Below are 26,912 nucleotides of genomic sequence, written 5' to 3'. Positions count from 1 at the left end.
AACTGGGTTAGAATCTTAGCTCTAGTACTTCAGAAAATGTATTACTCAAAATATTTATTAGTAAGTCAACAAGATCTTATTAAGTACCTACTATGTGCCAGGCAACGTGCTACGTGCTAGGGAGACAAAGCACAGCAAAAGACAGTTAATGTTCTGGAAGCTCACAGTCTAATGGTGGAGATAACATGCAAACAACTATGTATAAACATGAGACAGGCAGGATAAACTGGAAGAAATCTGAAAGTGAGGACATAAAGATTAAGGAGGATGGGGAAAGTTTTTGGCAACAGATGAAATCTTCAGTGAGACCTGGAGGAAGCCAGAGAAGGTAGGAAGCCAAGATACAAGTCCTCAGGTGTGGGTCAGGCAGTGAGTGAAAATAGCCTGAGTTGGGAGATGGGCTATCATTGGACCATACAGGGGCATGGGGAACGAGCTGAGAGAAGGTTGGAAAGGTAGAAAATGAACATGAAGGGCTTTAAAAGCCAAAAACAGAGAAGGGAAAGACGGTGGAGTAGGTCAGAAAACTTTCAGCTCTCCAAACTTTCTCCACAAAAAAGACAGAACACATCATGTCACAGTAGAGAAATAAACACGAGGTAAAGCAGTTGTCCTAAGACAATTTGAGAAGACCCCAGGAAAGATCTATCTTTCAGGGGCGGAGGTTTGGCCTGAGTAAAGTACAAATACCTCCAGATTGACTCTGCAGAACCAACAAACAACAAGCCCTGGCGGCAGCCTCAAACTCAGAAACTTTCATTTTGCAGTGTGGGAGTCTGAAGGCCGAGGGGGAGAAGACTGAATGATCCTCCACTGGAGAGGGACACCAAGCATAGCTGTACTGTCCAGATGCATCCAGGGCTGTAGCTGCAGGGAAGAGCTGGCATACACCCAGTGAGTGCAGTAGTGAGGGGCCCAGACCCTGTTGGCTGTGGGCATTTGCAGGAGTGCAGAATCCCTGGCTTTAGTGCTAGGGTAGAGAGGACAGCTGTAGTTTGCAGCCACTGGAGGAACCTCAGGGAGCAGGATCATTTTGGGGACAGAGTGGCTGTGGGTTGTCACTGGGGCTTAGGAAGAGAGGGGAAAGCCCAAGGTTGGGCCCCAAGATAGACCTGAGACTTAGGGCATCATCATTCCTCATACCTTGGGTCTAAAACTTGACTACACTAATAGCTGCTAAAAACAAAATGAAATAATAAATAAATAAAAATGAGTAAGCAAAGGAGAAAGAACCCAACCATAGATGGGAATGGAGAAGATATGGGTTCATACTCAGAGGAACATAATGGAGCTAAAAAAGTCACTCTTTTTTCAAGAGAAATGTCAAGTGGTTCCAAGAACAAAAAGAGTTCTTGGAAGAACTTAAAAAGGACTTTAAAAATCAAATAAGAAAGATTGAGGAAAAATCAGGAAAAAAAAAGAGCAATCCAAGAAAGTCAAGAAAATTACTAAAAGAGTGTCAATCAACTGCAAATATTGAATCAGAAACTTAAGGAAGAAAATAATTCCTTAAAAACTACAATTGAGCAAGGGGAAGCTAATGACCTTCTAAGACACCAAGAAATCATAAAACAAAATCAAAAGAATGAAAAAATAGAAGAGAAAGTGAAACATCTCATCAGAAAAACAACTGATCAAGGAGAAATAATATGAGAATAGTCAGACTACCTGAAAATTACGATTAAAAAACAATCTTGACGCAGTATTACAAGAAATTTTCAGAGAAAATCGCACTGAAGTTCTAGAACAAGAAGCTAAAGTAGAAATAGGAACAATCCATTATCACCACCTGAAAGAAATCCCAGGAGGAAAACTTACAGGAATATTATAGCCAAGTTTCAAAGCTCCCAGGTTGAGGAGAACATAATGGAAGTAATAAGGAAAAAACAATTTAAACATCATGGAGGTACAAAAAGGATTATACAAGACCTAAGAGCTACTACATTGAAGGACTGTAGGTCTTGGAATACTATGAATTAGAATAATACAAACAAGGGTACTTTATCCAGCAAAGTCAAGTATAATCCTGAATTAAAAAAAAAAATGGATATTTAACAATTTAACAAAGGTTTTTGTGACAAATCTCCCAAAATTTTTAAGGAGAAATATAAGGTAAACATTAAAAATCAATTATAAGGGACTAAGTAAGGTCAAATTTTTTACTTCATGTATGAAAATATTAGCAGTACTCTTATGACTGTCATCATTATTTGGATAGTTTGAAAGTAAAGTTTGGTCTGAGTTGAGTATGACAGAGTGATTCTAAAAAAATAAAACTGTTTAGGGAGAGATAAAAAAGAGTAATTATCTCATATGAATGAGTCATAAAAGGAAAAATTGAATCTTTTAGGGGGAAGGCAAGTAGCATGGGAACCTTACTCTCATCAGGAATAGATTAAAGTGGAAACAACATAAAAATGTAAAAGGGTACAAAACTCTTCTAAATTGAGAAAGAAATAAGAGGGCAACAGGATAAGGCAGGGGGAGAGGATAAAGGTTAGTGTTAGAATTGGGTGAGACTCTTATAGGGATGGGTAAATTAATGAACAGGAGGGCAAGGTGGCTGAAAGAAGTAGAGCAGAGGAGTGAGGAGAGATAGGGTTGTTGTGTTCGTCCTTTATTGCCAAAGAAGACCACACCTATCAGAGAAATGATGACATGACTTGCACTTGATTTTGTTCTGAGTGAGGGAGGCTGTGCAAAGTCACCAGCCTCACTTGTCCTCCAGAGTCATCTGGATCCAGTGACCAGATATTCATCAAGATGTCTGGAGATGGTCCAGGATGCAATGGGAGACCTTGGTCCCTTTGGGCCAAGGCTTATTCACTACTCACTTAGGCTGAGATAATGCCCATTCAGTGAATAGGCCTGTTTAAGAGGTATTCAGGGGATAGCCCCTTTAATGAGGCAAGGAAAAATAACTACATCAGGCTAGAAGGGAAACAGCAAGTTACTACTGAAAATCAATGTTAAGCCAAGAGGGTCCAGATAATAGCCCTTAAGTGGAGCTTGGGCAGGGGTCTGGTGTGGTACAATCTATGGGCTTCAGAGTGCAGTAGGGGTAAGGTAGGGTAAGGTAAGGTAAGGTAAGGTAAGGTGAGGTGAGGTGAGGTAAGGTGAGGTGAGGTGGGGTGGGGTGGGGTGGGGTGAGGAGGGAAGGCATCAAGCCAGTAAACTCCAAGTAAAGTGGGCATCCTCTGTATCCTCTGGCCATCCAAATTTACCTTCCTTTGGATAAGAGGAGGGGAGTGGGAGACAGACAGAAGAGGAGGAGCTGAGTTACCTAGCTAGCTAGGTTCCCATTCAGGCAGCTGGGTCTACTCACAGGTTGTTGTATTTGTCCTTTGTTGCTGAAGAAGACTATGCCATCAGAGAATGATGGCATGACTTGCACTTGACTCTGTTTTGAGTGAAGGAGGACTGTGCAAGGTCACCAGCCTCACTTCTCCTCAGAGAGATAGGGTAAATAAGGTGAGAAAAATAGTGAGGAAAAATAGGAAGGAGGAAAATACACAACAAAAATACAAAATAATTGTACCTTAGAATGTAAATAGGATGAATTTACATAAAACTGAAACAGACAGCAGATTAAAAAATTGCTAAAAATAATTATTTTACTGAGTTAGAAAAAACAATAATGGGGGAGGTGGAGTCAAGATGGTGTAGTAGAAAGATGGACCTACTCTAGTTCTCCCCCCATAACCCATAAAATACCTGTAAAAAATTACTCCAAATAAATTCTAGAGCAGCAAAAGCCACGAAATAACAGAGTGAAACAGATTTCCAGGCCAAGACAGCCTGGAAGGCCAATAGGAAGGGTCTATTGCACCTGGCTCGGAACAGAGTGCAGCCCAGTCTGGGCCATGTGTGGACAGGACTGGAGCAGGCTTCAGGGCATTGAATCATGGGTAGTAGCTGCAGTTTCCAGATTTCTCAACCCACAAACACCAAAGACTGCTTCAAAGGTCAGTAAGAAAGCTCTTTCACCTGGGTGAGAGGGAAGTGTGATCTGGCTTCAGTCACTGTGGCAGCAGCATCCACTTTTGGAGCCCTAGGCCTAAACACCTTGGAGGAATTGAGCAGCTGATCTGGGTCTCAGTTCTGAGTGGCAGACTTGGGGTGAAGAGGATTTCTGGCATGGTGGAGCTGGTGGTGGCTATGGAGAAGGAACCCTACTCACAGTTCCAGGGCAGAAAAGAGTGCTTATGGTTGCTTACAGACCAGAGTGCAGGTCAGTTCTTTCCCTTGATTGTGCCACCTTGGAGAAACTGAGAACTTACAAGTCCCTAGAGATATCTCAGAAAAACAGCTACGCAAAACCTCTGAAGTCTAGGGTAGTATACCCTCCACTTGACAAAGGACTCAAAAGTCAAGTAACTGGTTGGAAAAATGCCCCAAAAAGGGGAAAAAAAATAAGACTATAGAAGGCTACTTTCTTGGTGAAAAGATATTTTCTTCCATCCTTTCGGATGGGGAAGAATAAAGCATGCCACCAGAGGAAGACATCAAAGTCAAGGTTTCTACACCCAAAACCTCAAAAAAAATACACAATTGTCTCAGGCCATGGAAGAGCTCAAAAAGGATTTTGAAAATCAAGTAAGAGGGGTAGAGGAAAAACTGGGAGGAGAAATGAGAGTGATGGGGGGGGGGGGGGGACACTCAAGATGGCAGAGTAGAAAGATGCACATACACTAGCTCTTATCCTACAGCCCATAAAATACCTGTAAAGAAGAACTCTCAACAAATTCTAGAGCAGCAAAAGACACAAAACAATGGAGTGGAGGAGATTTCTAGCCCAGACTGATCTGAAAGACCAATGGGAAAGGCCTGTCACACTGGACGCGGAGTGGAGCCCAGCCCAGCCTTGGCCACGCGGCACCAGGAGGAGCAGAACCAAGTAACCTTCAGGAACAGAATCTCCAGCGGCAGCACAGATCCTTCAACCCACAGGCGCTAAAAGTCAGTAAGAGGGTTTTTTCAGATGGCCGAGAAGGGAGCAGGGTGTCCTCATAACTCAGGCCTCCTCAGGTGGCAGCACAGGAGGCAGCAGGGGATGGAGGTTCCCAAGGCAGGCAGCAGCTGGCCTCCATTGTTGAAGGCCTCATCATAAAGCCCCTGAGGGAACTGAGCCCTGTGTGGCAGCCCTGCCCCCACCTGAGCAGCTAATCTTAATCTCACACTGAATAGCAGCCCTGCCCCTCATCTAAAGCCCCTGAGGGATTGGAGTAGCTCATCTGAATCTCAGCCCCAAGTGCTGGCTTGGCAGAACTGGAGGTGAGGTGGAGAGGAAACTCAGAAGTCAAGTAACTGGCTGGGAAAATGCCCAAAAAAAGGAAAAAAAAAAAAAGACCATAGAAGGTTACTTTCTTGGTGAACAGGTGGTATCTCCTCCCATCTTTCGGATCAGGAAGAACAAGGCATACTGTCAGAGGAAGTCAAGGCCCCTGCCTTCAGGGCTTCCAAAGAGAATTTAAACTGCGCTCAGGCAATAGAGGAGCTTGAAAAACGAGTTAGCAGCTTGCTAAAGGAGAACCAAAAAAATGCTGAGGAAAATAACACCTTTAAAAAGAGGCTAACACAATTGGAAAAAGAGGTCCAAAAAGCCAATGAGGAGAAGGAGGCTTTAAAAAGCAGAATTAGCCAAATGGAGGAGATGGTTCAAAAGCTCACTGAACAAAACAGTTCGCTGAAAGAGAGAACTGAGTTCAGGGAAATGAATGACTATGAGATAAGCCAAGCAGTTTAAAAACAAAACCAAAAGTTTGAAAAAAATAAAAGATAATGAGAAATGAGAGTGATGCAAGAAAATCACGAAAAGTGAGTCAACAGTTTGTTAAAGGAGATGCAAAAAATGCTGAAGAAAATAACACGTTTAAAAATAGACTAACCCAATGGCAATAGAGGTCCAAAAAGCCAATGAGGAGAAGCTTTAAAAAGCAGAATTGGCCAAATGGAAAAGGAGGTTCAAAAGCTCATTGAAGAAAATAGTTCTTTAAAAATTAGAATGGAGCATATGGAAACTAATGACTTTATGAGAAACCAAGAAATTGTAAAACAAAACCAAAAGAATGAAAAACTAGAAGACAATGTGAAATATCTCACTGGAAAAACAACTGTCCTGGAAAATAGATCCAGGAGAGATAAACTTTAAAAATTATTGGTCTACCTGAAAACTATGATCAAAAAAAAAAAAAAAAAAAGAGCCTAGACATCATCTTTGAAGAAATTATCAAAGAAAACTGCCCTAATATTCTAGAACCAGAGGGTAAAATAGAAATGGAAAGAATTCACTGATCACCTCCTGAAAGAGATCCCCAAAGGAAAACTCCTAGGAATATTGTAGCCAAATTCCAGAGTTCCCAGGTCAAGGAGAAAATATTACAAACAGCCAGAAAGAAACAATTCAAGTATTGTGGAAATACAATCAGGATAACACAGGATTTAGCAGCTTCTACACTAAGGATCAAAGGGCTTGGAATATGATATTCCAGAGGTCAAAGGAGATAGGATTAAAACCAAGAATCACCTACCCAGCAAAACTGAGTATAATATTTCAGGGGAAAAAATGGAATTTCAATGAAATAGAAGACTTCCAAGCATTCTTGTTGAAAAGACCAGAGCTGAATAGAAAATTTGATTTTCAAATACAAGAATCAAGAGAAACATGAAAAGATAAACAGGAAAGAGAAGACTTAAGAAACTCATTAAAGGTGAACTGTTTACATTCCCACATGGAAAGATGTTATTTATAATTCATGATACCTTTTTCAATATTAGAGTAGTTAGAAGGAATATACACACACGTGCGCACGTGTATGGGTATGTATATATGTGCAGGTATGTATATGTACATGGATGTGTGTCTATGTATATATGTATACATACATACATAGACAGAGGGCACAGGATTAGCTGAATATGAAGGGAGAATATCTAAAAAAATTACAATTTACTGTTGAATAGAATGTACTAGGAGTAAGGGAAAGGAAGAGGTAGAATACAGCAAATCATCTCACATAAAAGAGGGAAGAAAGAGCTTTACAATGGAGGGGAAGAGGGGAGAGATGAAAGGAAATAAGTGAGCCTTACTCTCATGGGATTTGGCTTAAGGAGGGAATAACACACTCAATTGGATATGGAAATCTATTTCACCCTGCAGGAAGGCAAAGGGGAAGGGGATAGGAAAGGGAAGGTAACAGAAGGGACAGCAAATTGGGGAAAGGGATAATCAGAAGCAAACACTATTATGGGAGGACAGGTCAAGGGAGAGAATGGAATAAATGGAGGGCAGAATAGGACAGAGGGAAATGTGGTTAGTCTTTTACAATATAAGTATTAGGGAAGTTCTTTGCATTGTTACACATGTATGACCTATATTGAAAAGCTTGTTTTCTCAATGAGGGTAGGTGGGGAGGGAGGGAGAGAATCCTGAGGTCAAAGCTTTAAGAATGAATGTTAAAAATTGTTTTAGCATGTAACTGGAAATAAAGCTATACAGGCAGTAGAATACAGAAATCTATTTTGCCCTACAGGAAAATAGAAGGGAAGGGGGATGGAAGAAGGGGTGGGTAATAGAAAGGAGGACAGACTGGAGGAAGGGGTGAATGGGGTGCATGCTGCCCTGGGGTGGTGGTGGGGAGAGATGGGGAGAAAATTTTGAATTCAAATTTCTGTGGAAGTGAATGTTGAGAACTGAAAAATAAATTATATATTAGGAAAAATAAAAAAAATTATTAAAAATTAAAAAAAATAAAATAAAATAACAGTTCATTTGGAAGAACAAAAGGTCAGGAACTTCAAAGAAACCAGGGAAAAAGGATGTAAAGGAGATTCAGCAGTATCAGACCTTAAACTATATTATAAGGTGAGAGCACTGATGAAATGTAAAAAGGATAATTTTGATTAATTTAAATTAAAAATTTTTTATATAAATAAAACCTATGTAGCCAAGAATAGAAGGAATGTAAAAAACTGGGGGAAAAACCTTTCATAAACAATCTCTCAGATTGGATGTGATTAGATTGGAATATTGCTGTGGTGTAAAAAATGATGAGTAGGTTGATTTAGGAAAACACAGACTTGGATTTGTGAAGGAGGAGATGCTAACCACCTTCAGAGAAACAGATGATAGGAGGAAATAACCACTGTACAGTCTTACATATATCTTACATGTGTGTGTAGATATCTATGTATATATACACATACACATACACACACACATATACACATGCTCAACTGTAACCTTCTCTAGGGTGGTGAGGGGAAGGGAAGTAAAAAAATAAAGTAAAAAGAGCTCAGCAGAGAACAAAAGAAAACCAACAAGGAAGCAAAGAAAAGCTGGGCAGCCCTGAAAACAATGTGTAGTATTTATTATATACATTTTCTTGGAATGGAAACTTATTGTTTTATATTGAATCCTCTCTTATGATCTGCTGTGTATGTGACAAATTTTTTTCTTTTCTCATTTTGTTTTTAAGTTTAAAATTTGCCATGAAAAAAAGGCAAACAGTATTTTATATTTGATCTTGGAGGCAATCAGAGAGTGACTGGACTTTATGGAATGGGGGTGATGACACGGTCAGACTAGTGCTTTAGGAAGATCAATTAGACAGCTCCGTGAAGGATGAAATGGAATAATAATTTAAAAATAAACACCCATGAACATGTGATTAGACAAAGAACAGAGAGGACTGTTTATGAAACTTATCTCGGTTACGTAAGGCGACTTTTAAAAAGTAGGTTAGATTTAATATTTGCTGTAAGAATGTCAGGATTGATATTATTAATCTCTCCAAGCAATACACACACTTGCTGGCAGCCTTTGTGCTCTCTGTCCCCTCTCTGGCAATACTGCCACTGTCAGTCACTGCAGAAGCAGAAAGAGACTGCCGAGGACTAAGGATGATTTTAAAAATATATTTTGTTTCATGAGTTGCCATGGCTTAAAGATTTCATCACCAGGTGGCCAGCCTACTGTTAATCTGCCTTTCCACGCTTGGCCAGGTTGATCGTCATAAAACGGAATTCCTTCCTCCCCAGTTCCTCGTTACCATATATATTTTGTCTTCTCATTAGAATGTAAAGCTTACTAGAATGTAAGTGAGGGACAACCTCACTAGTTTGTATTTGTATCCCCAGAGCTTAGTCTAGGTAGAACCTGGCAAACAGTAAGTGCTTCATTACTGCACTTATTCTGAAAGGCTTTCTAGGATGGTAAAAGCTGCCAGGGCTTGTGTTCAGGTGGCATATGATGGTCTGAGGTCACCTCCACTCCACGAAGAGGCACTGAAGTAGGGCTTTGTGTCATTATTGACATTTAGCTATAAACAAATCAGAAGAAGGAAGTTGCAGTTAAATGCAAGGATGACTCACAGGTATTCCTTGGAGAGACAATGGAAGGAGGTTTGTCACTTTAACTGGCAGCTAAAAGAGACAACTTGATCATCATTTTTCTCAATACGAATGTTAAGTATTTGCAAAAAGACCATTAAGAAAATAATAATAGCTATTTATTAGCTATTGTAACTAACAAATAATAAAAGTATTTACTTACAGTATAAGGTTTGCAAAGTGCTTTGAAAAGATCTCATTTAATGAGATCTTTATCCCCATTTTACAGATGAGGAAACTGAGGCAGCCAGAGGTTAAGTGACTTGCCCAAGGTCATACAGCTGATTGTCTAAGTCTGGATTTGAATTGGATTTGATTCTAGGTCAGCCTCTTAATCCATTTTGCCATTTAGCTGAATCAGCAACATGGTTGAAGTGGTAGAGAAATTTAACAAAGAACTTCATAACAGCCTCCAAATCAAATTCACATTCACTCTGATACTTGGAGATGCCAAAGGAAAAGATGAGGCTGGGGTGGTAAAGCGTAACTCAGAAAAATAAAAAGAAAGGGCAAAGACTTACAGACTTTTATAGGAGATAAATAGAAATCTCATTTCTCTATATCATAAACATTTCCTTTTCAAAAGAAGAATTGGCAAGTGGAGGACAGGGTAAGCACCAAATAACCTCATAAAGAATGAAACAGATTTTTTTTGAACAGATAGGAAAAGTCTCGTTAATAAAGTGAGAATTATTCCTGAGTCAGTTGTCTGTGTGCAGACTGCCTCATCAGAGCTAAGACCACAGTTTGTAAATATCAAGAAAGAAAAATAATGAGAAAAAGAAATGGAAGACAATGAAAATAGCTGCATCCAGAAGTTTAACCAATGTAAATTATTTGCCACAACAAGGACATCAAAAGAGCCCAGAAAGCACCTTGGTCAGCAATCATCCAACTTTACTTGTCAAAGAGAGAGAGATGGCTGCTAAAAGCAACACTGGGGTGGAATATAAACTCGTTTGTAAAATCTTGTGAAGAAGGATGATTGACAATTATGGACAGTATCATCTCAACATGGAGAGAAGCAGTGGAGGGTAAAACCAGTTGAAAGAAGGCATGGAGGATTTACCATGTTGGCAGAGACCCATAACTTATCTGTAGTCAACAGTGCCCTCCCCATCTTTATACCCTGGAGCAGCCATGCCTGAGTATATTTCTATCCATGTCAGCCAGGCTGGAATGCAGATGGGTAATACCTGCTGGGAATTATATTGCTTAGAGCATGGGCTCCAACCCAATGGTACCATGTCAAGTGACAGAACCTTGAGGGTTGTGGTAACTCCTTTAAAATCTTATTTAATGAGATAGAGGCTGGCAAGCACATACCCAGACTTGTAGACTTGGAGTCTGCTGTGATAGATGAGGTTTAGATCAGCATCTATAAATAGCTATTCTTGAGCAGCTGATTTCTGGCAAGGAGGATGCTGCTAATAACTATGCCTGGGGCCATTATACTGTTGAGAAGGAGATAACTGACCTTGTATTGGAGCACATGTGAAAAGTGTTAGGCCAATGCACAGGGTTATAGAGATTCCTGATAGTTCATAGCTTTGGGGGTGGCACAGACTCATGTTTCACCTCTCTGCTGATGGAGAGGCTCTCTGTTGACTACGGCAAGAAGTCCAAGCTGGAGTTTGCCATCTACCCAAACTCCATAGCTATCCACAGTTGTAACAGAGACTTACAATTTCATCTTAACTACTCATGCTACACTGGGGCACTTGGACTATATGCCTTTATGGTGGTCAATGAAGCAATCTATGATTATCTGCCACCAGATATTCCTCTCTTAGGAACTGAGCTCCCCACATATGCCAACCTCAACCAGCTTATTGACTATTCATCATCACTGCACTTTGATGGTGCTCTCAATGTGAACCTCACAGAGGTCCAGACCAGGCTAGTGCCTTATCCCCAGTTCTACTTCCCACTCATCACCCCCTCTTCCATTGTCTCTGCTGGGAAGGCCTATCATGAGCAGAGAGAGACCTCTAATGCCTGCTTTGACCCAGAAACATCAACTCCTTCAACTTATCACACCATGGCAAGTATGTGGCCTGCTACATGCTATATACAAAGGTGACATGGTACCCAAGGATGTCAATTCCACAACTGCCACAATCAAGGCTAAAATACCATTCAGTTCACAGAACCCACTAGCTTCAAGATTAGTATCAATTTCCAGTCCCCAACTGTGGTACCCAGTGGAGACCTGGCAAAAGGCAGTAGGCACGTCAATTAACACAATGACCACTGTCAAAGCATAGGCCCATCTAGATCACAAGTCTGACCTCATGTACGATTTGTACACTGGTATGTGGGCGAAGGCATGGAGGAAGGAGAATTCTCTGAGATACAGGAAGATTTGGTTGTCCTGGAGGAGAATTAAGGGGAAGTATGGATTCTACATAGAATAAAGATGAAAGGAGGAATTCTAGAAGGGACCCAGAAAACAGGCTCATCTGGCCTATCCATCTTTTGTATCTTCCACTTTTCTTACCACTCCAAAAGTAAAATCTTTTTTTCCTGGCAAAACAAAACAAAACAAACAAACAAAAAGCATGACAATACATCCAACTAAGCAGTCTTCCCAGGGGCATTTCAAGAACAAAAAGAGAAAATATACAAACAGAGAAAAAAAAGACCTACAAATATCATTCTAACAAACTTAAATTCTCCACCAAATACAGTGGAACTACTACATAGGAGACCATCACAACCCCTGAGGTGCTTGTAAAAGAGTGAAGATATGGCATTGATGAGAACAAATCCAAGAAAAGCTGCTGAGCTGAAGAGATCTGGGCTGGAGGCAACAGGATTGTGAGGGCACTGAGGGACTGATATACAGAGGATCCCAAATGTCTTAGAGCAGTTTTAAGCTTTAATAGCATTTACAGCTTAAAACTCCTCTGAGACCTTTGGAACACCCTTTATAAGGTATCTGAAAGAGGGAAAGATACCAAAGACACAGAGAAAACTGTAGATCTTGCTAAAAGCAAGCAAGAGAATATTGGTATTCCTCTAATTTATAAGTCCAGTCTTTCATCTTTACAAAATCTTTATGACAGTCATCTATATATAAGTGGAGGTTTTCATAAGTGATATTCAACAACAGACCACATCTTTACCACTTCACAATTAATTGAAAGATGAAAAGAATATAAGAATCCATTGTGCTTACTGCTGGTGATTATTTAACAAAATATTTTATTTGACAGAGGTGAAAATGGAGAGGAATGGGTTGGATTATTTTCAGAAAATTACAAAACTCTTTTCCTATCTCCAAGCTGCCTGTGAAAGCAGTCTTATCTTTTCAAAACTAACATGCAGCTGTGTGACAGCAAGACTTCTAAAACACCATTGGCACTAAAGAGCTAAATGTGAGTGTCACACAGAGGGCAATGGAGAGGCGCACACAGCAGCTACAACACATAACTAAAGAGGAGCTCTAAAGATGTCAGCAAGGAACTGTATGACAGGAAGAAAAGATGAGTTGGTCACATGGCAACTACAAGCAATGACAAGTGGACAAGCAGAGCGCTCCACTGGTACCCTCATAACCTTGACACAAATCACAGGTCACACTGTTTCAGAAAGATCCCAGCCATGCTTCACTGCTCTGTCCCCCCACTCTTCTTCTCACCACTCTGACAGCAAAGCTTGCTGCCAGAAAGTTCCCTCTACTTCTCCCTCCAGTTCTGAAACCATAATCAAATCAATCCTGCCATTGCTCCAGAAAAGACTGTGTAGAGTCTATTCCTTTAGCCCCATTCACCATATCTGCTACATTCTGTATCAATGTTCTACCCCCTGTACCTTATGTATGTGGTTTTTATTTCTTCTTCCTCTTGGTCTAGCTACTCTGGTGGAGAAAATGGCAAAAATGGGAAAATATAGAGAGGAAGTTTCTCCCTTTACCTTAAGATTCATTGTATTGTTTTGTCTTTTTTTAAAGGGTGATTATATTCATGAAAATTTGCTGAGTTTTGGTGTAAATTTTAATAGGAATAAGGTCAAGCTATGCCACATACTAAATTTCATAGTGTAATTTCTCTGGACTTCTTTCTGTTGCCTTCTATGCATTTAAAAAACTGTTTCATGGGCACTCTTTACTTCATTTCTTTTTCATCACAGTAACTACCCACCCACTCCCCTAGAAAACCTTCCCTCAAATAAAAGCCCTCCCTTTCAAGCATAATCAAACAAGATAAATTCCCACATTGGCCCTATCTAAAATGTATGTTTCATTCTGAACCTCTACTGAGTAGAGTCTACTTCATCACCTCCCTACCAAGAACAGGAAGAATGCTTGGGTTTTGATCTTCTGCAGTAGTAACTGGTCATTGTGTTGATCAGAACTCTTAAGTCTTTCAAAGGTGTTTTCCTTTATGTTAATGTGGTTACTGTTTAACATGTTCTAATTCTGTTCACAGTACTAAATCTTCCCACATTTCTTTGAATCCACTGCCTATTCTGATTTGAAGGAGGTCTCTTTCCACTGCTGTATTCTAGGCATGAATTCCATTTCAAGTTTCTTTGACCTCTGAGCTTGAATTACCTACCTACTCTGCATTAAAATCTTAGGTTCACTCTATTCTCTGCCAATAGAATCTAGGTCATAAGTATAATTCAAATCCTTTTCCCAGTTATTCCCTCTTGTACATTAGTGGTCATTCCTTGCAGTATTATAAGCCTCCAAAACCCTCTCCCTTCTCTTATTTCTTGTAGTTCTTTGTCTGAACTTCTCCTTTGATTTTATCTCTTTCTCTGAGGCTTCTTCTAGCTGTAAAAGTCCATGATGCTATGATCACAGTTATTTGTGTACTTGTCCTTCTAACCATTAATTAGGCTCTGAGTTCCTCGAGAGTAGCATGGTGTGGCAACTATCTTTATATTTTCAGCACTTACATCAGTACCTAATACATAAATAGGTGCTTCATAAGTATTTGCTGAATTGATTTTTTTTCTGTGTTATAACTAATTTCCTCCGAAGTAGCCACATTTATAGTTCTCCTGGGATTTTTCTCCCTTCTCTTTCATTTTCAGTCTCAAGCCATATTGATTGAAGCCTATGGACAAACATGTTCTAGGTCTTATGAGGCAAATCACTGGCCAAAAGCCCAACAAATATTGTGTTACCTTAAGCTGTGGTTCAGAAAATTAAACTCTGTTCTTTGACACTATATGGATTGCTACTCACTTCCCAGAATCCCTGTTTCCTTTTGCAATCCTCATCAGGAAGCCCAGCTGAGTGGGTTGAGCACTGACTTAGGAACCAGGAAGAATTGAGATGAAGTCTCAACTTCCAATCAGACCCAGCTGTGTGACACTGAGCAAATCACTTAACATCTCAGTCTACTCTGAACTGTTTAAGCCTAGAAGTTGCAAGGAAGGCATTTCATTTGTAGAGGGTGCTTTCAGATATAGCACTGGACCTGCAGGCAGAAAGACCATGCAAATCTAGCCTCAGATACTAACTCTCTGACAAGTCATTTGTCTGCCTCAGTTTCCTCAACTATATAATAAGAGCACCTGCTTTCCAAAGCTGTTGATCAAATGAGGTAATATTCATAAAAGCACTTGGCACAGTACCTGGAACTAAGGAGAAGCTATATAAATACTTATTACTTCTTCTTCACTTTCTTCATATCAATCAAATCACAAATCCAATCCCTATCCATAACCATCAGCTAGAAAGCAATGAGTCTATTATCTGTGCTTGCACATTCTTCAGTCTCCACCCAAGACTTTACAGTCACAATGGAGTCCTTTCAGTTTTCCCCTAAAGTATAATTTAAACCCACATATATCACAAGAAGTGGGTAGCAGCAGCTGGACAGTTTGATTAGTGTCCATGTGCCATGGGACACATCCTGGATAGATGGTCCATGAAGAAAGCATCCCTCCTGATTAATCATCTAAGGGTAAATTTAGCAGCCTCAGCACTACCCACCAGGGAGTCAGTGACCACAAAGGGGTGTAGCACTCTCCTGGGGTTGTCTAAAGGAGTTTCCTTATACTCACTGGTGCCCGTGAAGCCTCCCCTCATTCTGTGGGGCATGGAACACTGCTTCTTTCTCAGAAGGGCCATCCAGAGCCATAAGCTATAAAATATTACACTATCCACTATCTATCATTACTCTGTATTACTATATGTACATTATATGCAGTTACAGAGCTCCAGGGCTCACCTTTTTTGTCCTTTCCCCTTTCTTTCTGGTATAGCCCTCTCCTGTTACCTCTCAAGGCTCATTTGGATTCTCCTTTGTCGTGTCAGACAACTTTTCTTCCTTTTTAGAAGGGATTTTTTCCTTCCTAGACAGGAACTCTCACTTGCTAATAAGGACAAACATAGAGACATTCTTCAAGCACTTTTATCTTTTCTTTTGGCAGGGAAACCAGTTTGCATTAAACACACACGCACACGCATGTGCACGCACACACACACACACACACACAGCTGGATTCCAGCACAACAAATATAGCACAATTTCTGCAGAACACTGACACAGTCCCATCTGTTTCCCTAACTTCGATGTGAAAGGATCAGAGATAAGGTTACTTAGTAAAAACCATGTTCCTTTAGGAGTTCACCTGAAAATTCTTGCTGCTAAATACCACAGGCAATGATCTGTTTGTGGTACCTATCTGTTACCACTAGGGTGTCATCGTTTTCGCTCTCTGGGTATCTCCTCCCAGCTACTACACCTATGACTAATCCTACCTTTCCCAATCAGGTTCATACATGATGCTGAAGGTTTGTTCCAAAACACCTCATGCTCATAAATGCTCCCTTTACCTGGGAGATCTTCTCCTGTTCTCCCTCCTCCTTCTCCAAATCCTCCTTCTCACCTTCTCTTTAACAACTCTGACACTGATCTCTTCCTCTTCCTTTTCTGAACTCCTATAGCACTATCTGTCTGTACCATCCATTTTATAATTTAAATTGACTGTAATATTATAAACTATTTCACATGGATATTTTATCTCTCCAATTAAGTTCCTCGGAATACAGTTTTATGCATGTGTCTGTGGGGGGGTATTTCATAAAGCACCTGGCTTAGCCAGTGCAATAAACTAACACATTTGTTAAAGTGAACCTAATAAATTAAAAAGAGAAAGGGAATAAGCATGTATATAGCACCTACTATGTGTCAGGCACTATGTGCTAAGTGCTTTTCACAAATATTATAGCACCTGATCCTCACAACAACTCCAGGAGTTAGGTGCTATTATCATCTTAATTTTGTTGACAAAACAAGCAAAGAGAGGTTAAGTGACTTATCCAGGAATACAAAGCTAGTGTTGGGCTACATTTGCACTCAGGCTGTTCTGACTCCAGGCTTGGCACTCTAGCTACTATGCCACCAGCTTACATTAAAAGGGACAAGGAACTTGAACTTCCAGAGTTCTAGGAGAATAATACATCAAGCAAGGGTTCTAGCTTCAGGACTCTACCTCAGTTTTCCCACTGATCTGTAAAATTATAAGAGTTTCAAAATATTTTCAAAGTTCAAGTAAAATGTTGGTACAAGTCCAATTAATTCTATCAATGTTTAAATAATTTTTATAACAGAAAAACTATAATTGAACTCAGCAGTGCAAAGTACAATTTTGTTTCTTCATCTATGCAAAACTGTATGACCCTGGGAAAATCACTTCACCCTATTTGCCTCAGTTTCCTCATCTGTAAAATGAGTTGGAGAAGGGAATGGCAAACCACTCCAGTATCCTTGCCAAGAAAACCCCAGATGGAGTCAGGAAGAGTCAGACGCGACTGAAACAACTGAGCAACAACAAATGCCTGAGAGGAAACCTAGGACTGTTTAAAAAGGGAGTGAAATCAAGGTGGGCCACCATGTAGTTGTTTTAGCCAGAAGACATCATTCTTAGATAGGGCTCATGAAGAAGCTAGCTGATCTAGAGGAAATTGGGATGGTCCTAAAATCACTGAATAGCATGGAATAATAATAATGTACATAATTCTGTTATATAAATCATTAAAATGATATAATTCATGATTATATAATCATGATGCTATAAATTATGTTACTAACTATATTCATATGTAACTACCTTACCCTGACATATTATATCTGACCATAACAAATGTGTGTGTGTGTGTGTGTGTGTGTGTATACATACGTATACATACACATAATGGGATGGAAGAGAAAGAGGGGACGAATGCCAGACCAGGGTATCTAATTACAGTGCCAATGGCTATAGGAAGAAATGGTAATTAGAAGAGGGTATAGCAGATCTCTTCCCTTAAGAACCAAGAAAAATCCAAGAGTTCTTAATGCCTCAAACTAGAGTTCAGTGATCAGGGAAGTCTAGAAAACAAATAAGAAAACATGAAAGTCCTGGGGTTGAAGGCAAAGGTCTGCTGTGTCAACTTCAAGGAACTGACACCAAGGAAGCCAATAACAGCTCACTGAGGTCTGTGTATAAGGTTTAGGACTATATACTTTTTACAAAGTCTGAAGGCGAAAGGAGAATTATTGTTGGGGGAAGAAGGGGAAAGACTGCTTTAGCATTTAGGATGCATTGCAAGATTCTGATTAAAAAATGGTAGATAAAAAAGTTGAAGTATCAGATATAGACCATTTTTTAAAGAAGTCTGACTGTGAAGATGAAGAAGTTGGGGGGATGATGATGATACAGCACTTTAAAATTTTCAAAGTATGTATACAGACTATCTCAGCAAGGAAGAGGAATATCCGATTCTCTATAGAAAGGGATGAAGAGAATGGATAATGATTTCAAATTCTAAGGAGTGGAGGAGGGAAGCTGGAACACTTCAATCTTTCAGTGATGTGGGAGGCAAGGACATATGCTCCAAGTGAGGCTGGGGGCTTTAAGAGAGAGGAAAAGATTTGAAATTGTCACTGTGGAGAGTGGGAGACTTAACAAGGAAGTATAAGGGCCTAGCTGAGGTAATTATCAGGGTAAAGTGTGAAATACACCATGTAATGGACACATCTTAGGTGGCAGACTGAAATCAGATCAGTCATGAAATTTCTTAATTCATTAAGAACTGCCTTTTTTCCTAGACTGCAACACAGATCATTTAAAATACCATTAGACCAAAAACAAACAGACAAACACACACAAAAAAAACCCCAAACCAAAAATAGGCATATCAGTACCTGGTGGGTTGCCCGAGACACTAAACGGTTTCTTGATTTCAGACTTCAACTTGGATGCCAAGAGAAATCTCCTAAACCACTCTTCTTTTTCTCGGCCAGTCCTCCCAAAGAGATATAGTATCTGATCCTTCTGGCCTGTGGATTTTGTTCCATCTGAAGAATGGGTTGACTTCCTATGTTCTTCACTACCTGAGTCTTTCTCACAAGAAATCTTTTCTTCTGAAACATCTTTTTCAGACTGGGCCTTGGACATAAAGTCATCTTGTCTAGCAACTTCAATACAAATAGGGTACTTTTTATTCCAAATGCGTTTTCGAGCCAAACTCTTGGGAACAAGATAAATCTAAAGAAGAGAAGGAAATGGTGATTTATACATAGCAAGGTAAAGTTTGCATAATGTATTAACATCTTATACAACATAAATTAGCAAAAGGAAAAAAATTATGACACATCCTCTTACTCTTAGACAAAAGACCCAGCACAGTTCGCATTTCAGTGTAGTGAGTTTCACTAATAGTCTTAAACATGATTGCAAAGCTTGGACACATGCAAACTGAAAAGGCTTAATATTAGCCTTCAAAACAGAACAAATAGCAATTTTTTTTTATAGTTTTCAGATTGTTACTTTAGCAAAAGTCATTTGAAAAATCCACTAAGTTTCCAACATCATAGCTCAGATTTTACCAACATCACTATGTGTGACATCTATACTAGATTATGCATTTAAAACAAACAAAAATGCTCCACCATCAGAATTCAGAACTCTGGATAGATAATTACTAACTCAAAAAGGACAACCCTCAAGATAAACTTTAGACAGATTTTTGTCATCTTAGAAATCTATGGCTCAATCAAAGCAACAGTTCCCAGGCTTAAATGCAGAGCCCATTCTTTGGGGAATGATGCTGAGAGGAAAAAGAATGTCTATATTTTACAAAAATGTAAAAGAATTAATTTTGAAAGCTCCTAGGACATATAGCAAAATATAAAGCTATAAAACATATCTATCACATTCATACTGACAGAGCCTTTTTCTCTCTGTCTCTCTCTGCTATACACACACATCATTTCCTTTTGTTCTACTAAAGAGTAATAATACCCTTGAAACTGAAAGAAGTATACTAAATTATACCAATGTTTTTAAAAAGCACAATTTAGATAAAATATCATAGGGGAAAATGTCATAAAGCAACACATTTTTATCAATATTCTCAGTTCAAAAAGTCCTATAGCTCACCTTACTATCTGAGAGATTGTAGATTTTTTGGCTGACATAGGTGACTTCAGGTTTGGTCTCATTGTAGCTGGCCCTTCTGGATATATTTTTATTGGGCTTTGAAAGTCTCAAGGTTTCCCCTTCAAGTCGAACATAGACTGAATGTGTCAAAGTTGCATGGTACGTCTCTGGGTCATAGTTGGAGATCTCATTCATCCATCCCTAGTAGACAATAGAGTTCTATTAATAACATCTGCACAACTGGAAATCGGATTAAAATTTTAAAAAAGTTGAAAATGCTTAAGGGGTGATGGTTCTCCCCACAAGTGATATGATTCTTTACCCATGAGAAAAATCAAAATAAGACAACTTAGCAAAAACAAATTAACAGGTGAAAGGGTCATCTCCTCCCAAAAAAAATCCTTTGGGATCATAGAATCATATAATGTTAAAATACAGAATGTTATAAAGTTACAGACTATCTAGTCCTACCATATTTGCTTGTTTGTTTGTTTTCCAAATGAGGAAACTGTGGCACAGTAACAGAATTTACAGTTTGTCTAGATAGATAGCGTTTTAGAGTTTAGGAGGATATTAAGACAAATTTTATCATTTCATGTATGAGGAAACTGGCCTTCTCTCCATTTACACAGTCACAAACCTAGCTCAGGCCCTTGTCACCTCTTACCTGGACTTTTTAGAAAAGCCTTCTAATTGTTCTCTCAGCTTCAAGTCTGTCTTCACTCCAATCCATCCTCCATTCAGCTGTCAAAGTGACTTCTGACCATGTCACTCTTCTTTCTACCTCCTATGCCCCTTCAAATTCCAGGGATACTCTATTACTTCCAAGATCCAATATATAGTTCTGCTTGTCATTTATAGCCTGGCTGCTTCCTACCTTTTGCTCTCCTACTCACACTCCAGGGACACTATCTCTGTGCCTTTGCCCAGGCTGTCCTCATGGCCAGCATGCTCTCCCTCCTCACCTCCATTTCTACAACCTTTATTTCCCTGGCTTCCTTCAAGACCCAGTTTAAATCCTACCTTCTTCGCTGGTCACTAACTGCTCCCATAAAGTTTCTATCTGCTACTCTCCATAAATCTTGTTAGTACCTATTTATTTACATACTGTCTTCCCCATTAGAACATAAACTTTTTGAGAGGACTGATCATGTTTTTTTTCCTTTCTTTGTACCCCAGCATTTAAGCACAGCAAACAAAGTAAGTGCTTAATAAATCCTTACTGAATAACTGAAACTGAAGTCTAGAATGACCATGGGCAAGTCACTTAAGCGCTGGGAGTTTCCTCATCTCTATAAACAAGGGATGATGATACCAGTACTAGCTACCTACCTACCATAGGTGTCCTGAGGAAAGTGCTTTGTAAACTTTAAGGTTTTTACTAGAAAAGGAGGGGAGGGGAACATTATCATCACCATAATAATTGAGTTGACTATCTTAGGGGTTTCAAATTCTGAAAGCTCAGCTATGCAGCTTTGGGCACATCCAGTTACCATTCTGGGACATAGCTTTCTCATCGGTGACATGAAGGTGTTGGATGAGATTGTTTCTAAGGTGCCTTCCAGTTCTGACATTCTGGAATTCTGTTAATAAGCAAGGTTGATGGTCACTGAATTACTTAGTATATTTTCATATTGAATATTTGGGAATACTCCTTTTGTGGGAATGGCAGTTTTCATTAATTCAAGCACAAGTTTGAAGAAGGTATATTTTTGGTAAGTAGGTTAGGAAGTAGAGACCTGCATGAACATTTTGTTCTACTAACTACAGCGAACTTTCCATACTCAAGAGTTTCTAAGGGTGAAACAACTCAATGAGAAGAACATTCATCCAAACCAAGACAGTACTTCTTATTTGTCAAATAAATTCTTTGTTTATCTCTAGGTAAACTATGAATTGGTGGAAGATATATAAAGCTATCATCAAGGCCTCAGATTTTATGCAATAAATATACACTTTTCAGTGACTTTCCAGCATTCCATGACATATAGTAGATGGACAAGCTTCACTATCATGATACATCCCTGGAAATTGCACCATGAAAACAGATCACATTTGTCCATAGGGACAAAATTATAGTTAGAAGCTACATTCCAAACCAAGGACTCAGTATTAGATGAATCATGGATCTGATATACAATGTGTTACCAAAAAAAAAAATATTCAATGGTAAAATTCTAATATCTTTTGAAATGGGACAATTACTTTCCAAGTCTTAAAAAATGGACACAAGCTAGGAAAAAAAGGAAAATAACAAATTTTGAAGGGGCTAATGAAAACAGGCACATTAATGCAGTACTGGTGAAGTTAGGAATTGGTAGAAATTCTGGAAAACAATTTGGAACTACGTCCAAAAAGTTTATTGTTGCTCAGTTGCTTTCAGTCGTATCTGACTTTCTGTGAGCCCATTTGGGGTTTTCTTGACAGAGATACTGGAGTGGTTTGTCATTTCCTTCCCCAATTCATTTTACAGATGAGGAAACTGAGGCAAACAGAGTGAAGTGACTTGCCCAGGGTCACACAGCTAGTAAGTGTCTAAGGCCAGATTTGAACTCAGGGAGATGACTCCAGGCCTGGCCTCTATCCACTTTACACCTAGCCTCCCCAACCAAGAAATTACTAAACTCTAAATACCCATTAATATAGAAATAGCTCTACTAGGCCCTCCACTCTCCCTCCATCCTGCAAAGAGATCAAAGAAAGAGGAAAAGAACTCACAAAAATATTTATAATTGCTCTTTTTATAGTGACAAAGAATTGTAAACTAAGGGAGTGCTTATCAGTTGAGGAAATGGCTCACCAAATTATGGCATATAAATGTAATGGAATACTGCTGTTCTATAAGACATGAAAAAAGAAAAAGGTTCAGAGAAACGTGGGAAGACTTGTATGAGCAGATTCAGAAATGGCTGAATCGATAAATAAAAGTAGGAGCTAATGGATTTTTTTTCTGTTTTCTGGTTTAGTTGGTACTCTTAGATGTGCTGGTTTTCTAAAGTTATTTTTTTGTTTTAAGTTTCATGCCCAATCCTTTGATGCCTTCTTCCTTCCTTTCTGAACATCTTTATAGATATACATTTTCCTCTACAGATTGCTTCAGCTAAATTCCAAGAATCTGGGCATCATGTAAATTATTTATTGTCACATTCTTTAGAATTATATTTTTGTCTCCATTTAAATTTGAATTTTTCTTCAAATGCCTTTCTTGATTATAATTTATGTTGCTTTGAGATCATTAGAGGATGTGTTTGTATTTGTGTGTGTATGGGTATACATATATATATATAAATATATGTAGTGTATGTGTTTCTATAAATGTGTGTGTGTGTTGGCAGCTATCAACAAGCATATGAAAAAAATGTTCCAAATCATTAATAAAAGCAATGCAAATAAACTCTGAAATTCTATCCTACACCCATAAGATTAGTAAAAATTACAAAAGTGGGAAATGGTAATTACTAAAGAGGCTATTAGAGGACAAGCATACCAATGCAATGTCTGTAGAGCTGTAAACTAGTTTAACTATTCTGCAAATTAAGTTGGAACTTTACCCAAAGTTACTAAATGGTGAATATAATATGATCTAGCAATACCATTACTAATACTATACCCTAAAAAGGTTAGAGAAACTGAAAAAGGACACATCTGTGCAAAAATGTTAATAGCAGCACTCTGTCATAGCAAATTAATTGGATGCTCATTAACTGGGAAATGGCTGAACAAAATACGGAATGAATAACTATAAAAATGGAATATTGTGCTATGAGAAATGATGAATGGGACAGATTTAAAGAAACCTGGAAGGACTTATATGAACTGAGACAGAATAAGGTGAGCAGAACCAATAAAGCAATTTCTACAGTGACATTAAGGAAAATAACTTGGAAGGATTTAAGATCTCTGGTTAATACAATAACCAATAATGACTTCAGAAGACACTTATGATACTTGTTCCCCAATTCTTGACAGGGAGGTTTAGACTGGAGGTACAGTGGAGGTACATACCTTTTAAGATAAGGCCAATAATTTTTTCTGGAGTAATGATAGAGATGTTAAAAAGAAAGCAGAAAACAAAGAAAAGGGTATAAATAAAACATTAAAAATATAGAAAAAAGAGTAGAAAGGAAATCTAAAAAGGGACTCAGACAAAAAGGGCAATTTTGTTACTATCATGCTAAATTTACTAAACTTTATAAAACCAAACAAATTATATGTAATAGAAATGAACAGTTTTCCCTAATGAATATAGATGCAAAAATTTTAAATAAAATATTAGCAAACAGATTACAGTAACTTATCACAAGAATAAAATACTATGACCAGGTTGGATTTATACAGAAATGCAGGGCTGGTTCAATATTAGGAAAACTTTAAGCATAATTGACCACATCAACAACAAAACTAACAGACACCATGATTATCTCATTAGATGCAGAAAAAGCTTTTGAAAAAATACATATTATTTCTATTCCATTCCTATTAAAAACACTAGAGAGTATAGGAATAAATGGAGTCTTACTTAAAATGATAAGTAGCATCTATGTAAAACCATCAGCAAGCGTTATATGTAATGGGGATAAGCTAGAAGTAGTTCTAATAAGATAGGGGGGAAACAAGGATGTCCATTATCCCTCTTATCACAATTATGGTACTAGAAGTTAGCTTTAGCAATAAGAGAAGAAAAAGAAATTGAAGGAGTTAGAATAGGCAAAGAAGAAACCAAATTATCATTCTTTGCAGATGATATGATAATATACTTAGGGAATCCAAGAGAATCAAAAACTACTTGAAATAATAACTTTAGCAAAGTTGCAGGATATAAAATAAGCCCACGTAAATCATCGTTATTTCTATATATTACTAACAAAAGCCCAACAGCAAGAGATAGAAAGAGAAATTCCATTTAAAATTACTGTAGACATGCTGGTATCGGTCAAAGTAGAAAAAAACAAAAACTTTTTTTAAAGGCATTAACTTTCTCACTCATTGTTAAAACATCTTTGAGATCCAAAATATCAAGAGTACTAATATGAATATAGAACACTAACAGCCATTCCCCATGGATAAGTGGTCAAAGGATCTGAACAGTTCTCAAAAGAATCACAAACTATTAAGAACCACATGAAAAACTGCTTCAAATCACAGTAAGGTGAGAAATGCAAATCAAAAGAGCTTTGAGTTCAAATCCAGAAAAACTGCAAAGATTGCAGCAATGCGGTATAATGAAAAGGGCCCTGGCTCTGGAATCAGGAAATCTCTAGCACTATCTCTTGCATATGGAAGTTCCTTAAATCCCCTGGGCCTCAGTTTTCTCATTTGTAAACCAAAGAGATTAGACTGGCTGGTTTTTAAGGTCTTTTCTAGCTCTAAATTTATACTGCTACAACAGAAAAACTGGAATAGCAAATGCTAGAGGATTATGGAAAGACAGGCACACTAACAAGCTAACAAACTGACATTTATTAGAGTTATGAAGTGGCCAAATACTAAAACTGTGAGTAAAGCATACACATCCTTTCATTCTCATCACTAGCAATATGTCCCAAGGAGGTCACAGTAGAAAGAAAGGTCCAACAGACACCAAAATATTTTAAGCAGTCAGCCAATAAAATGTTTATTAAGCTCCTAGAACTGGAAATAAAGCAGATATCCATTGATTAGGGAACGGTTAAAGAGATTAAAGGATAGGAATATGATAGAATATTATGATGACTACAGGAAAGCATTAAAAGGTATATATGAATTGGTACAAAGTGAAAAAAACACAACCAGGAAAACTATTAAAAACATAAATGGAAAGGACAACAATGAACAACAAATATACAATAGTGAACATTATTACAATTATACTGATCAAGCCTAGCCTCCCTTTTCTTTCTCTTTGTAGAGGTAGATACTGCCTATATTTTTGAATTTGAGTGAGGTATTGGTTAGTTTTGCTGAACTACTTTTTTTCTTCTTTATAAGGAATGGCGCTCTGGATAAGGGAAGGAAGGGGCATACTGGAAATTGAAGGTGATACAAAAATAAAAGATACAAATGAAAAGTTTTTTTAAAAATATCTTTAACTTGAAAGAACAAATTAAATGTGCTTAATTTTTTGAAAATATTTATTAGGCAGCAAACTACATACAGCCATTTATTATTACATTGCCAAATTTGGAACACAATTTTTTTTCCATAAAAGAAAAACACATAACATCTTTAAGTATGACATTTAAGCACTTTGCCAGGAGATAACCAGCAAGTGTGGAGAAAATATTGGCACAAGCAATATTTGAGGGTTAAAGGTTGTTGGAGATTTCTTATTTGCCTTGGTAGTACTTGCCAAATAAATACTTCATGGTAAAACATTTGCATTTTCCTCGATACTTTAGTTTAAAACTCTAAAATGTTTTGACAGAGTACTGTATATCTCTTTTCATTTTTTTCCTCAAATATATTTCTTATACATCAATTGCCAACCAAATGCCACTCACAGGGAGGGAAAGCCAGCTGAGCTCAAGCTGAAAGGTACCCTGAGGAAAAATTAGGAAGTCAACCACCACTACTACTTTGATCACCCTTTTCCTTCAGAACCTGATGGAGACAGCCCAAGACCTTGGGAATAGCAACATCCTCCAAGTTGGTCCAGCTCCCATAGCCATTAGTAAGACATGAAATAATTGTGGAGAATGCCACCAATGCAGGGACAAGTGTAGGAGTTCTGAGGGTAGCAGCAATCTGCAATCTGGTCCTGCTTTCTGCTCAGTCCTCAATACCATGGTCCAGGAAGGCAACTTCCTTGGACAAGAGTTGAGTCATCACCACCAACTGCCAACCAAGTGCCGTTCAGAGGGCAGATAAACCAACTTAGCTGAAATAGTAAGAAACCCTGAGGGAGAGATAAGAGGCAGCATTTGCCAGACAGGTCAAACCATTACCATCATCCCTCAGACCTTGGGAGATATCCCAGGACCCCTGAACCCAAGAACCTTTGAAATAGCAATGCTTCCATTACAGCCCAGCATCAAGTGGTACAACATCAGAAATTGATGTGATTTAACGAGCAGAAATGGCATTATAACAACAACAAAAAAAAAAAGAAATGGCATTATAGAAGAGGCATTACCACCTGCTTTGCTACTATCCCC

General features: G+C 38.5%; 1 protein-coding gene across 5 annotated transcripts in view; it reads right to left on the bottom strand.

The window, feature by feature from the left end:
- TEX2 (testis expressed 2) overlaps positions 1 to 26,912 on the bottom strand; it is a 162,501-nt gene that overhangs the window by 55,560 nt on the left and 80,029 nt on the right. For all 5 annotated transcript variants that reach the window (XM_072645810.1, XM_072645812.1, XM_072645809.1 and 2 more), the window contains exons 3-4: positions 19,780 to 19,980; positions 18,543 to 18,885 (exon numbers count right to left, since the gene is read on the bottom strand). In XM_072645810.1, coding sequence (XP_072501911.1) covers positions 18,543 to 18,885; positions 19,780 to 19,980 — 544 coding nt within the window. The remainder of the gene's footprint in view (positions 1 to 18,542; positions 18,886 to 19,779; positions 19,981 to 26,912) is intronic.

The sequence above is a fragment of the Notamacropus eugenii genome, chromosome 2 (genome assembly GCF_028372415.1).
Source record: "Notamacropus eugenii isolate mMacEug1 chromosome 2, mMacEug1.pri_v2, whole genome shotgun sequence".
NCBI classification, from domain to species: domain Eukaryota; kingdom Metazoa; phylum Chordata; class Mammalia; order Diprotodontia; family Macropodidae; genus Notamacropus; species Notamacropus eugenii.
Note: the sequence above shows the minus strand (reverse complement) of the source record. Positions and strands in the feature narration are given on the sequence as shown.